This window comes from Carlito syrichta, unplaced genomic scaffold (assembly GCF_000164805.1).
Source record: "Carlito syrichta isolate Samal-C Ts95f unplaced genomic scaffold, Tarsius_syrichta-2.0.1 Scaffold304516, whole genome shotgun sequence".
NCBI lineage: Eukaryota > Metazoa > Chordata > Mammalia > Primates > Tarsiidae > Carlito > Carlito syrichta.
The window spans coordinates 765,386-777,089 of NW_007248612.1; the positions used below are offsets into that span (position 1 = coordinate 765,386).

Here is an 11,704-nt window from a genome sequence, read left to right on the forward strand (position 1 = left end):
GCTGAGTTAAGCTAAGCAGAAAGCCTACAAAAGAGCAGTTTGTTGGTAGTATCATATGAATGAGATAAAAATTGGAGTTCAAGACCCATCAAAGAAGCAAAGCCTAGTAATCACATCAGACTCTCAGTTGGAATCCTTGCAGGGCTACACTCTAGAAATGGGGGCAACCCAGAGGTGGAGATAGAACCTCATAAAAACTGTAACACAGATTCCAGTCAGTTCAGTACCAACTGGATTAAGGGAAACTCTCCCCACTCTGTCAGTCTACCAAAAGGCACGGTAAACCCTCCATGGAGAAAGACATTACCTCCAGATAATATCTGCTGGAGCCACTATAATTCATCATAATGGTCAGCATTCAACAACAAGCTGTTAAGCACACCAAGAAACAGGAACTAGAGTAAAACATATACACAGTAAAACTGACCCACTAATGATCCAGATGTTGGTGTTATCAGACACAGACTTGATTGACAGAATACAGACTCATCTATCTGTATTCTGCCAATCCATAAAAAGGAAAAAATGGAAATTTAGAATTGAAAAATACAATAATTGAAAGTAAGCACTTAGCATATGGGTTAACTACAATTAGACTCAGCACATAGAAGATTTATTGAACTGTAATGTAGGACAGTATAAAAACTCTAAACTGAATAACAGAGACAAAAGTAGGAAAAATACAGCAAAGGACATAAAAGATTGGGGGAAATGGTGAACAGAGCTAATGTATGTATAATTGGAGTCCTAGAAGAAGAGAAGAAGAATGAGGTAGAAATGATAGTTGAGGAAACACAGGCTGAGAATTTTTTCCAAACTGATAAAGCTTTTTTTAATTCTCCAAGCAGGATAAATAAAAAGAAAACTGCATCTAGGCATAGCATATTCAAACTGCTGAAAATCAAAGACAAGGAGAAAATGTTAAGAGCAGCCAGAGGGGGCTTGGGGGAGATGTTACTTTCAAAGACGAAATAACACTGATAATCACTTGTCAACAGAAATTATGGAGATGAGAAGACAAAGAATGTCATTTTGAAAGTGTCAACCTAAAATTGCATATCCACGACATTTCTATCCAAAAAGGAGAAAAATTTACTGCCAGCAGATCTGCACGAAAAGAAAGACTAAATGGAGTTCTTCAGGTAGAAGAAAATTGATCTCAGATAGAATCACAGATACGAAAGAATGAATAAAAAGCAACATGAATATATGAGTGTATAATATAAATGAATATTGACTGTACATAACAATAACAATGTTGTCTTGTTAGGGATAAAGTGTATGTGGAATTAAATGAATAAGATCAATGACATACTCTAATGACCCCGATATTGGTGTTATCAGACACAGACTTGACTGACAGACAAAAATATCAGTAAAGATGTAAAAATATCAGTAAAGATGTCGATGATTTGACCAACCTGATTAACAAGTCAATGAAATACATAGAACATTTGTACACAACAACTGCTGAATATACATTCTTTTCAAGTGCAAGAACATCAAAATAAAAATATTATAGGAAAGTCCCTCAATAACATAACTGCATACATTCTTAACCCAGGCCAGCTCTCTTTAGTGCATGTCTTTTTTGTGTGTGTGTGTCCTGAGCATGTCTGTAGATAGAGGACATTCCAAACAGCAACCCTCTCCTGCTCCCTATCAGAGCAGACAGCTTGCTAGTCTCTTGCCATTTAGATGTTTTAGGGATGAATCAGATACATCAGCCCATTCTGTCCTGCATAAAGGATACATACCAACTTTTCCAAGTGACCCTAGAAAGGTCACCGCTAATCAGAAATCTCACCTTGGAGCCAGGCTCGGTGGCTCAGCCTGTAATCCCACGCCTTTGGGAGGCTGAGGTGAGTGGATTGCCTGAGCCCGCGGGTTCGAGACCCGCCTGGGCAGTGGGACCTCATCTCTACAATAAATCAAAAAATCAGCTGGGCGTGGTAGCACATGCCTGTAATTCTGGCTACTCGGAAGGCTGAGGCAGAAGGATCACCGGAGCCCAGCAGGTCGAGGCTGCGGTGGCCGGGAGTGGCCACTGCACTCCAGTCTAGGCGACAGAGTGAGACTCCAACTCAAAAAAAAAAAAAAAAAAAAAAAAAGGAAAGAAATCTCACCTTGGAATGTGGGAATGGCTGCACCTACTGGGATGTTGGGTGAAAGAGAAAACATTCCACTGTAGTAGCCTGCTCTGTAAACATATAGCAAACTCCTATTATGTGTGTGCTATGCAGCTCTTAGAAACTACAGTTTTGTAAACTGCTTTAAAATGTGCAAGTAAAATAAGAAGAAAAAGTAAATACAAAATATTCTGTTCATACAGACCATTGCTGGGCAAAGCTTGTATTTGTGCACTGATAGAGATTGAGGGTGAAGTTCAAGAGTTTTGTTGCCTTCTTTTGCTGAAGTTGCTTCCTTAATAAGAAAAAAAGCGAGACATATTGGTTCAAAGTTCTGTTCTAGTTATACAATAATAACGCATTAATGCTGCAAGTTCTGCAGTGCTAGGTGCAAATACAGACTGCCTGTTACGACAACACAAGCACAATGACAGCTCATGGTCTTGAGTACTACTTCTGGGGAGTTGATGGCAGTGATTTGTGGGGGCTTCCTTCTTTTTTCTTTTTTTGAGACAGGGTCTTGCTCCGTTGCTCAGGATGGATGGAATGCAGTAGTATGATCATAGCTCACTGCAGTCTCGACCTCCTGGTTTCATGCAATCTTCCTGCCTCAGCCTTCTGAGTAGCTAGGACTACAGGCATATGTTATACTACATCTGGCTAATTTTTATTTTTGTAGAGAAGGGGTGGCAGTTCTCGCTAGTTGCTCAGGTTGGTCTTGAAGTTCGGGCCTCAAGAGATTCTCTCAACTTATCCTCCAAAAGTGTTGGGATTACAAGCATGAGCCACTGCGTCTAGCCAGGACTTCCTTCTTGATGAATTTTATATTGATACTGCAACACAACAATCATGTTGGAATCCCTAGGTTTACAGAAAAATCTCTCAGCTCTGTGGACTCCCCATGGCCACATGCTTCTACCATTTCCTGCTTAAAGGGAGAGCCCTTGAAACTGTTAACCAGGGAGATCACGGAAACCAGCAGCAGAACATCTCTAGGACCAGCAATGTAAGGTTTTGAACCCTAGGGAGGGTGGACCATGGGCAAGACTTGACATGATGTGGGGAGGGATTTGCTGCAGCCTTAAGGAGGGACCTGATACACAGGAGAAAACCTCCTCACCCAGCACAGTGAGCCCTGCCAACAACCTGTCTGCCTCTTGGCACCTGAGCAGGCTGCTCATGGCATCCTCCCTGTCATTTCCCCCATGGCAGCGTGCTTTTTCTGCAAGGCAGTCGTCAGAGAACCCCCAGCTGAAAAGCAACACAGGTCATCAACTGTGTCACCACACTATCAGCTTTCCCAGGTGGAGGAATCCAAGTTGACCCTGCATGTCAATTCAGCACACACAACTGTGCCATCACTATATGGAATATTTCTTCTGAACACGAGATTCTGGTCCAAGCAGGACTGTGATGACCAGGAGCCAGGACTCAAAACCAGGCAGTCCCGTGGGTAAGGAAGGATGGAGTGTGTCGGGAGGCTGGACTGGCCACAGCTGCTGACAGGGCCAAGGCTTCCTTGTCCCCTCTTCTCTCCTGCACATCAACACTCGTGTTCCCGTCTTGGGCTGGCCCAGAAGCTCAGGGGGATGATGGATGAAACGTCTGTGCTTGTGGCTGTCACGTATGGTTACGAGGACAGGGCTCCCGAGGCAGAACCGTGGTCCTGGGCATGGGCTCAGGGCTCAGTGGGGCGGCAGAGTGCATGCCAGCGCTTCACCAACTCCTTGGGTTTGCTGAGCATCTCATCCCAGTGCTCCAGCTCTCTGCCGCGGCTGTACATGAAGGGGCCCACCACCACCCGGCCCAGCTGGTGGCTCTCTGCAGGGGAGGGAAATCACCGGTGTACTCCTTAGCACAGAAGCCACGTCCCCAGCAACATCCCGTGACTTCTCACCCCATTCCCTCTGCCTCATCCCCTGGAAGGAAGGAGCAAGAAGTCCCCTTCTCTCTAAGCACAAGCTGACAGTCCTCAAAGGGGCCTTGCCTTTGCTCTGGAGCTGGAAGGGCTGCTTCTTTCCCTGGGCGGTGATGAGGGTGTGGAGCCCAGGTAGAAGGGCCTCAGGACTACCCACTCTGCCCTGTACCCTCCTGGAGGGCCATATGAAGCCTTCCTCATATCAAAGGGCTGAGAAAGGAAAGCGCCCTCCAGAAAGAAGGCCTTATCTGTCAGCAAGAACATTCAACAGTAATGTTCACTCACCACCTGCCACAGTGAGAGGGGTCTTAAGTCCAGCCCATGTGACCCAGCAGTTCTGCTTCCGACAGTGGCAGTGAGTGCCAGGGTGTAGGGCAGTGTGGGTGAGCTGGCTGGGATAACTCACCCAGGTTTCTAAAGGCTTGTCTAGGAGGCATGAGGAAATGCAGGGCATGCAATGGCCCACAGCACCATATCACTGAGCAGGTGATAGGAAGCCCTCCTGCCTCCTGATCTCTCTGGTGATTTGCCCAGGACTGGGTAGCAGAGGCCACCATTTAACCTCTTTCTAGGGTACCAGAACTCAACTGGACTAAGGCTGGGTATGAATCTTGCCCTCCTGCTGGTAAGCTGTGTGTCCCTTGGGCAAATATCTCAGTCCTTCTGAGTGCTAGTTTCCTTAACCGGAGAACAGAGGTTATACAGCTCCTTCCAAGGTCAGGACTGGAGGCATTCACTCTGCCTGAACACTCAGCGGCCCCTCCTTGGCCCACTGCCCCGACAACCTGGGGTGAGGGGAGAAGCCTTACTGTCCCCTTCGGTGCTCTGCATCACTGTCAGGCTGAGGCTGGCGGTGTCCAGCTCCGCGGCATCGGCCTTGAAGCTGAAAGTCTCATTGTACACAGGGTTGACGGAGCCCAGCACAGCCGAAGTCTTCTTGCATTTGACAAACTTGTTGTGGTTCATCAGAGACATTTTGACAAACACACCTGAGGGGGAATGCACACCCGCCAGCTGGGAGAGGGGAGAGAAGCCCAGTCTCCCTCCCCTAACCCTGTGGGTGGTCCAGCTTGGAGGGCACATGCCCAACCCAGGCGCCAGGTCTGCATCACTCACAGCTCTGCGCCAGTGGGCGTGGCAAGAGGAAACGAGCTGATTAGTGCACAGCCTGGTGGTGGAGGCCGGCTCCGCTCCCTTCCTCTTCCTTCCTCTGCCTCAGGAATGCAACCGTGGCCCATGGGGCCCTTGTTTACCAGAGCCTGGCATCACATGCCCATCCCTCCCTGGCAGGGGGTGGGGCTGCCTGCTGTGTCTTCAGGCCCCTTAGAACCCCTTTAAACACCTTCTTGTTCTGAGGGCTAAGTTTTGGGGTGTGGGGCTCAGATAGGTTTTGGACCCCAAGTGGAAGGTCTGAGTCCCAGCTTGCTTACAGTGACCAACAAGTGGCTGGTGACCACCGCCTCACTGAGGGGATTCACATGGGTAAGGGGGGGATGTGTGGGGTGAGCCAGGCCTTCCTTCCCTCATTTGCTATGTTCTGGGGGAGGCAGGTGCACCAGCAGCCCCAGTTAGCCGGAATATCTCAACCAGGGCAGGGAGGTGTAGGGCCTCACTCTGGCAAACTGGACCCATTCAGCTGATGGAGAGGTGGAGGTGGAGGTGGGCAGGACAATTTAAGGGCCAAGACACTGCCTTGGGGAACAAAAGGAGCAGGGTTTGGTCTTGGGGTTGAAGTAGAACTCTTTTTTTTTTTTGAGTTAGAGTCTCGACCTGCTGGGCTCCGGTGATCCTTCCGCCTCAGCCTTCCAAGTAGCTGGAACTACAAGCGTGTGCTACCATGCCTGGCTAATTTTTTGATTTATTGTAGAGATGAGGTCTCACCAAGTTGCCCAGGCGGGTCTCGAACCCACGGGCTCAGGCAATCCTCTCACCTCAGCCTCCCAAAGGCGCGGGATTACAGGCTGAGCCACCGAGCCCGGTGAAGTAGAACTCTTAATGGAGGCCAAGGAGATGAAGCTTTGGGTTCAACATAAGAGGAGCTTCTTGTACCAGAACTGTCCTCAGAGGGAGGACACATCTAAGTAGTGAGCTCTCCATGATGGGGTGTGTGCAAGCAGAAATTGGATGGTCGGGGCGAGGGTACGACTGCAATCCAGGCCCCAAGCTCAGTGGGCAAAAACTTTCCCAAGAAGGAAACGGAAGGAACTCACTGACAACACCCCTGTCATTCTGGAGCCGGAGGCCCTTGGCACGCAGCACCACCACAGTCAGGCGGCTCAAGTAGTCGTTGTAGCTGAGGCAGAACTGGAGGTCACCAAACTCCGAGGGAGGCTGGGGAGGCAGAGATGGAAGCAATCCTCCCTTGTTGCTCTGGCAGGTGCTGGAGGGGCCACAGAACGCTTCCCTCTTCCACCCACGGGGCATGCCCACACCATCTCCTTTGAGCTCCGCCACCATTTTATATACAGGGAAACTGAGGTCTGGAGCGTTGAAGGGACCTATGCAGCTGTGTGGACCAGAGCTAAGGATTCACATTCAAGTCTCTGGGATTCCAAAGTCTATTCTCAGCCACCTGGTCCTTCCTAGGGGATGGGGGTATGGTGGGTAAATATGACACTGCACTGGTCCATTTGTGGTGTCACCTTTCTCGGCTGTCTGACCTGGATGGGAATCCAAATGTGAATTTTTCAGGTTGCTCCAGGAGATCTGATGGCTGGTGTGACAGGACCTCAGGCAGCCCCTCCCTGCCTAGGAGCGGGTCTGTCCCCTCCTCGTCCCGTGCAGCTGGAGGTCTGGGCCTGTCCCCCTGAGTCGTTCTTGCAGGGTCGTGTGCAGGATGCTGAGGGCTGATGCTACCAAGAGGTGCAGAGCCCTGTGCATACCTGCTGGCTGCCCATGGCAGCATGATGCTCAGTGGCATATGTCTAGTGACCTCAATCTTACCTCCACACTCTCGGCTTCCAGGTCTCTCCAGATGATGCGTTGACAGTCACCTGCCAGGGTCTCATTCTTCAAGGGGAATAGCACCTGGCCCAGGAGCTGGTGCTTCCTCTGCCTGTCAACATGGTACACTGAGAACTTCAGCACCCTCTGGGTGACACTCTTGCTGGACACCTGGGGGGAGATGAGATGCCTGCCAGGGTCAGGCATGGGGACAGAGGATGGGATGGTGTGACTTGCTCTGGACACAGGCACGTTAGGGGAGGAATATCTCAACCAGGGGCCTACACTCCCCCAAACCCAGGCATTTTCAGGGGTTCCTCATTGGCATCAGTGCTGTGTACTCCTAGGAAATAAGGGTATGTTCTAGAGCCTTGCTACACAGAGTGTGGCTCGAGGACCTGCAGCATCCACCGACACCTGGGGCCTTGTTAGAAATGCAGGCTCTCAGGTCCTACCACAGAACTGTGAATTGGAATCTGCCCTTTCACAGGAGCTCCAGGAGACATGCCTGCCTGGAAAATGTGAGGGGCCTTGTGCTGGAGGACAGGCCTGGGACCCTGAAACATGGGCCTGTCTCTGCTATCCCTTCCCAGAGACTTGGCTTCCCTGTTTGTAAAATGGGGATAATGGTTCTTCCTCTCTGGGTTGTAAAACCCCAATCACAGTGCCTGAGCTTTGGCAAATGGTCCATTAATATTGATTTTCTCTCCCCCCCTTCCTGTCCACCCTAAGGCTCCGAGGGGTAGGATCAAGTTGGAGCAGGACAGAGTGGGGAAGTGACAATTCAAGAACAATAAGTACAAAGGCATCACCTATGGCTGTGCAGGTCAGCAAGATTGCAGCCTGAAATCTTGATGTCCTGAGAACAGCGATTCACCTGTAGATTGGCCCCACAGGACAGCCCAGGACCAGTCTCCACAGCATCCCTTTTCCCAGCTCTCAGTCTGGGAGAAGGCACAAATTGTGGTTCTGGCCTGAGCAGTCATTCTTCTGGGAAGCTGGTTGGTCCCTCCTTGCCTCTCAGGTCAGCTTGCTGCCCAGCTTTTGAGAACATGTTTGTCTAAGGCCTCTCAGCAGATCTTGACTGCCGGCTTCCCCTAAGGGCTCCCCATCACCTGCTGTAGCTCCCAGGCCTTTGCAAAACTGGCTCAGTGCCCTGATAGCCTCTCCACTTCCAGAGTCTGAGCCAGCCAGCCCAAGGCACAGCAAAGGCACCACATCTGCTCCAGCATGGCTAATCTCTGACAACATAGGACAATTCCTGCCCCTGCTCCAAGGCCCAGCCTCCGCCTTCCCTGGATAACCTTGCCAGAAACCCCATACTGCTCCAGGGCTTTGGAAGGCTTCCCCAGAGCCCCACGAGCCAGGGCCTGGCACTCAGTAGGTTCTCCCCAAATGAATTTTCTCTTTCTCTCCTCGAGGTAGTCAAGACAGGAGGAGCCCAGGCTTCTAGTCTCCCTCCTAAGTCTCTCCCCTACCCCCTCCATCAGGGGTTGGCTCCTGTAGGCCCTGACCCAGTAGGCTGAGTAAAGCAGAGCTGGTGGCATTCAGGGTCCCGGAGGCTGCAGGGACCTGGCTGGTGCAGGAGGCTGGGGCTCTCCTGTAGGATGTCTGCTCCTTTCCAAAAGGCCAGATCGGACCCTGTCTGCTCCCCAGGCTGTACCTGGAAGACGAAGTGCTCGTCAAACTGTGGGTTGGCGGTTTTGCGTTTGGTCTTGGACTGGAGGAAGCGCCGCTCATCCGGCAGCAGGTGAAGTTTCACCAGAGGGCTGCAGGTCTCCGAGGGGGCTTGCAGCTGCCGTGCCTTGATCAAGCCCACCAGGAGCCGCTCAGTCTCCTGCTGGTATTCTACCGAGAACCACAGACGTCCCAGGCAACCCATAGGGAAGTTGGTCTCACTCTTGTCCTCTGGGAACTTGTACAGCTCTGGGTTGATGGTTCCCACTGCACTCACATTTCCTACAACAAAGGGTGGAAAGGCTGGCAGGCCAGAGGAAGGCAGGGACATGGGAGATAGTGGCAGGCTCTATCTCCTTTTCATGCTCTGTCCTGGCCCTTCCCTCTTTGCTGAGCCTCAATTAGCCAACCACATCCACCCCATTCTCTTCTCCAGACTAAACACATCCCCTCTCTCTAATGCATCTCCTCTGGAAAGACTTCTTGGCATGAACACATTGCACAGCCGGGCCTGGACTCCAAGCAGAGTCCAGATGATCCATTCAACCCCTGCCACACATTCCTCTCCATCCCTCCGTGATCAACTCCCATCCCTGGAGGTCAGGACCTGCTTCAAGGGCACAGTTCCCAGCGCCTGGCCTGGCTCCTTTCCATGGTGTCTAGAGAATGAATCAGGATAAAGCATTCCTTTTCTCTTCCGCTTTAAATTAGAAGGGCCAAAATGATTACTGGAAAGGTGGTTCTTGGGAGATCTTCAGAGCAAAGAGGTGGCAGAAAGCTGTGTTCAAAGCTCTTATCATTCTGCCCTCTTGGTTGTACAACCCATCATCCTGGAGCAGGACACAAGTTCTGTACATGGGTATGCCTGGGTTCCAATCCCAGATCTATCACTTACAATCCCAGATCTATCACTTGGACAAGGCACTGTAAACCTCCCTGAGCCTGAGTTTATCATTGTGTAAAATGGAGTGATAATTCCTCCCCCACAGTCTTGGTGAGGTCTCACTCCAAAACGGCACATGAGGCTATATCACACTCAGCAATGGGATGCAGCAGGCTCTTGGTAAACAAAAGTACCCAGAAAGAGTGGTCACTGGGCAACCCTGGCTTCCTTGGGCTGGTTCAGGCTATGCTCAGGCTGGGTCCACCTGAGCAGACCTTGACCTTCGGGCAGGCCCTAGTAGGAACACTTACCAAGGTTGCCACTGGAGGTGTCAGGCAAGAGCTCTGGGGAGGGGCAGGGGTCCTGTGGGACCTGGACCCACTTTCCGCTGTACAGGGGCATCCAGTCCCGGCTTTGGAGGGAAGGAGGCACCACAAATGGCACACCTGGTGACCTGTCCAGAGGCAAGGAGAAGACCAATAGGTGGCAAGTGAGTGGTGCGGCCTCAGAGCCCTCAGCCAGGAGGGTTCAGCGCCATGGGCTGGAGGAAGAAAAGCCTTTGGGAGCCAGGAGGAGGCTGGAGTACCATTCTCTGGGCCACACCAGGCATCACACACACACTCACACACACATACATACACAAACACGCACACACATGTGCACACACACAGCTAGAGCCAATGCCACTGTATGCCCACAGCAGTGGGATGCTGAAGAAAGAACACAGCCTCTGGCGTCAGCCTGTCTGGGTTCTGATTTCTGTTATGCCACTTACCAGTTGAGCTACCTGGACCTGCTACTATGTGCTCTGAGCTTCAGTTTCCTCAGTTGGAAAATGGGTTTCCTAGCACCTGCCTACTTACTAGCTTGTGGTGAGGTGTCTGGGGTTTCCTTGGGAGGGCTTCCAGCATGGTGGCAGCACAGAGGAGGTACTCCATACACAGAACTGTCCTTTCCCACTCACTCCAAGGGGAACTCCAGGGACCCGCTTGTCCCACATGCCGCCTCACCTGCTCAGCGGGGTCTTGGCACACAGCTGGCAGAGTCTGTCCGCCTGTCCACTGGAGACAGCTGTGGTAGCCGTGGCTGGTGTGTCCCGCAGCTCCTCGTAGGTGAAGGTGGCACAAAGCCTTCTCCACAGACAGCAGCACACCCCGATCAACAGCAACAGCCCCCCAAAGATGCCCCCAATCACCAGGGCCAGCTGCTCTGGGGACAGAGACCACCCGGACAGTAGTGCCTGCCTGGGGAGAGCCTTTCCTCCTTGCACCCCTGGCCTGCTGGGGCAGAGCTGACCCCGGGAGTGTCACAGAAGCAGACCTCCATATCTGCTGGGGAGGAGTGTAGCTGGCTGGGCTCTGCCAGGTCTCATCAGAAAAGCCATTTCCCCTGGGGTCTAAGTGCCCTTGGCAGAACCTTCTGGTTTTCCCCGGAAGGCAGCTGGCCCTGGACTTGGGATTCTGGCTGAAAGAAAAGATTTCTGTGTGCTTCGGAGTAGAAATCCAACCTCCCCTCACCAGAGCCGCCATCCTCCCTGGGTCCTGCGGAGGCTCAAGGGGAAGCTGGGTGTGAGTCCCAATACTTAAGGAAAGCCCAGGAAGGAACTGGCTCCCCTGGTTTGCATTCAGAGCTCTATCCTTTGAGATCCTGGAAACTGCTGTGAGGCTGGACCCATGTCTGGGTTCTGTAACCCTCTCGAACACCGGCTCCAGTTCCCAACCCTCATGGCAAGTCCATACTTTGGGAGGGTGGGGGTGGCGTCCATGGGAGGCGGCTGTTGGGGATGAGGAGGGGAGTAGCGGATTCGAGAGGAGACAGAAATGCGCCGACCCGTTGCTTTTGGCCCCCACAGCTCCAACAGCTTCCCGGTCGCCCGTGGAAGGTGCCCAGACGTTCCCACTGGCCAGGCGCCTGGGCTGGGCAAGAAGGCGCCGCCTTAGGGTCACGTGCGGGCGCGGGGCTTCCCGGGCCTGGACGGTTGGGGTGGTGAGAAGGCAAGAACCCCACGTCTGCTCAGCCACAACTGACCGCGGGCAGCGGGACTCACCGTCCATTGCATCTGGCACCCCTATAGGAGCTGGGCAGAGGCTGGGCAGGCACCGGGGCACGCGGGGCGCAGGCCAGCGCTGGAACTGGTCGCAGAGGGTCCGCCGC

The 11,704-nt window shown here is 52.2% G+C and overlaps 1 protein-coding gene across 1 annotated transcript in view; it reads right to left on the minus strand.

The window, feature by feature from the left end:
• Positions 1-3,807: 3,807 nt before the first annotated feature.
• LOC103262499 (synaptotagmin-15-like) overlaps positions 3,808-11,704 on the minus strand; it is an 11,734-nt gene continuing 3,837 nt past the window's right edge. Inside the window, exons 4-11 of the mRNA XM_021713405.1 lie at positions 11,058-11,618; positions 10,561-10,759; positions 9,862-10,004; positions 8,654-8,949; positions 6,991-7,161; positions 6,258-6,378; positions 4,857-5,036; positions 3,808-3,950 (exon numbers count right to left, since the gene is read on the minus strand). Coding sequence (XP_021569080.1) covers positions 3,808-3,950; positions 4,857-5,036; positions 6,258-6,378; positions 6,991-7,161; positions 8,654-8,949; positions 9,862-10,004; positions 10,561-10,759; positions 11,058-11,618 — 1,814 coding nt within the window. The remainder of the gene's footprint in view (positions 3,951-4,856; positions 5,037-6,257; positions 6,379-6,990; positions 7,162-8,653; positions 8,950-9,861; positions 10,005-10,560; positions 10,760-11,057; positions 11,619-11,704) is intronic.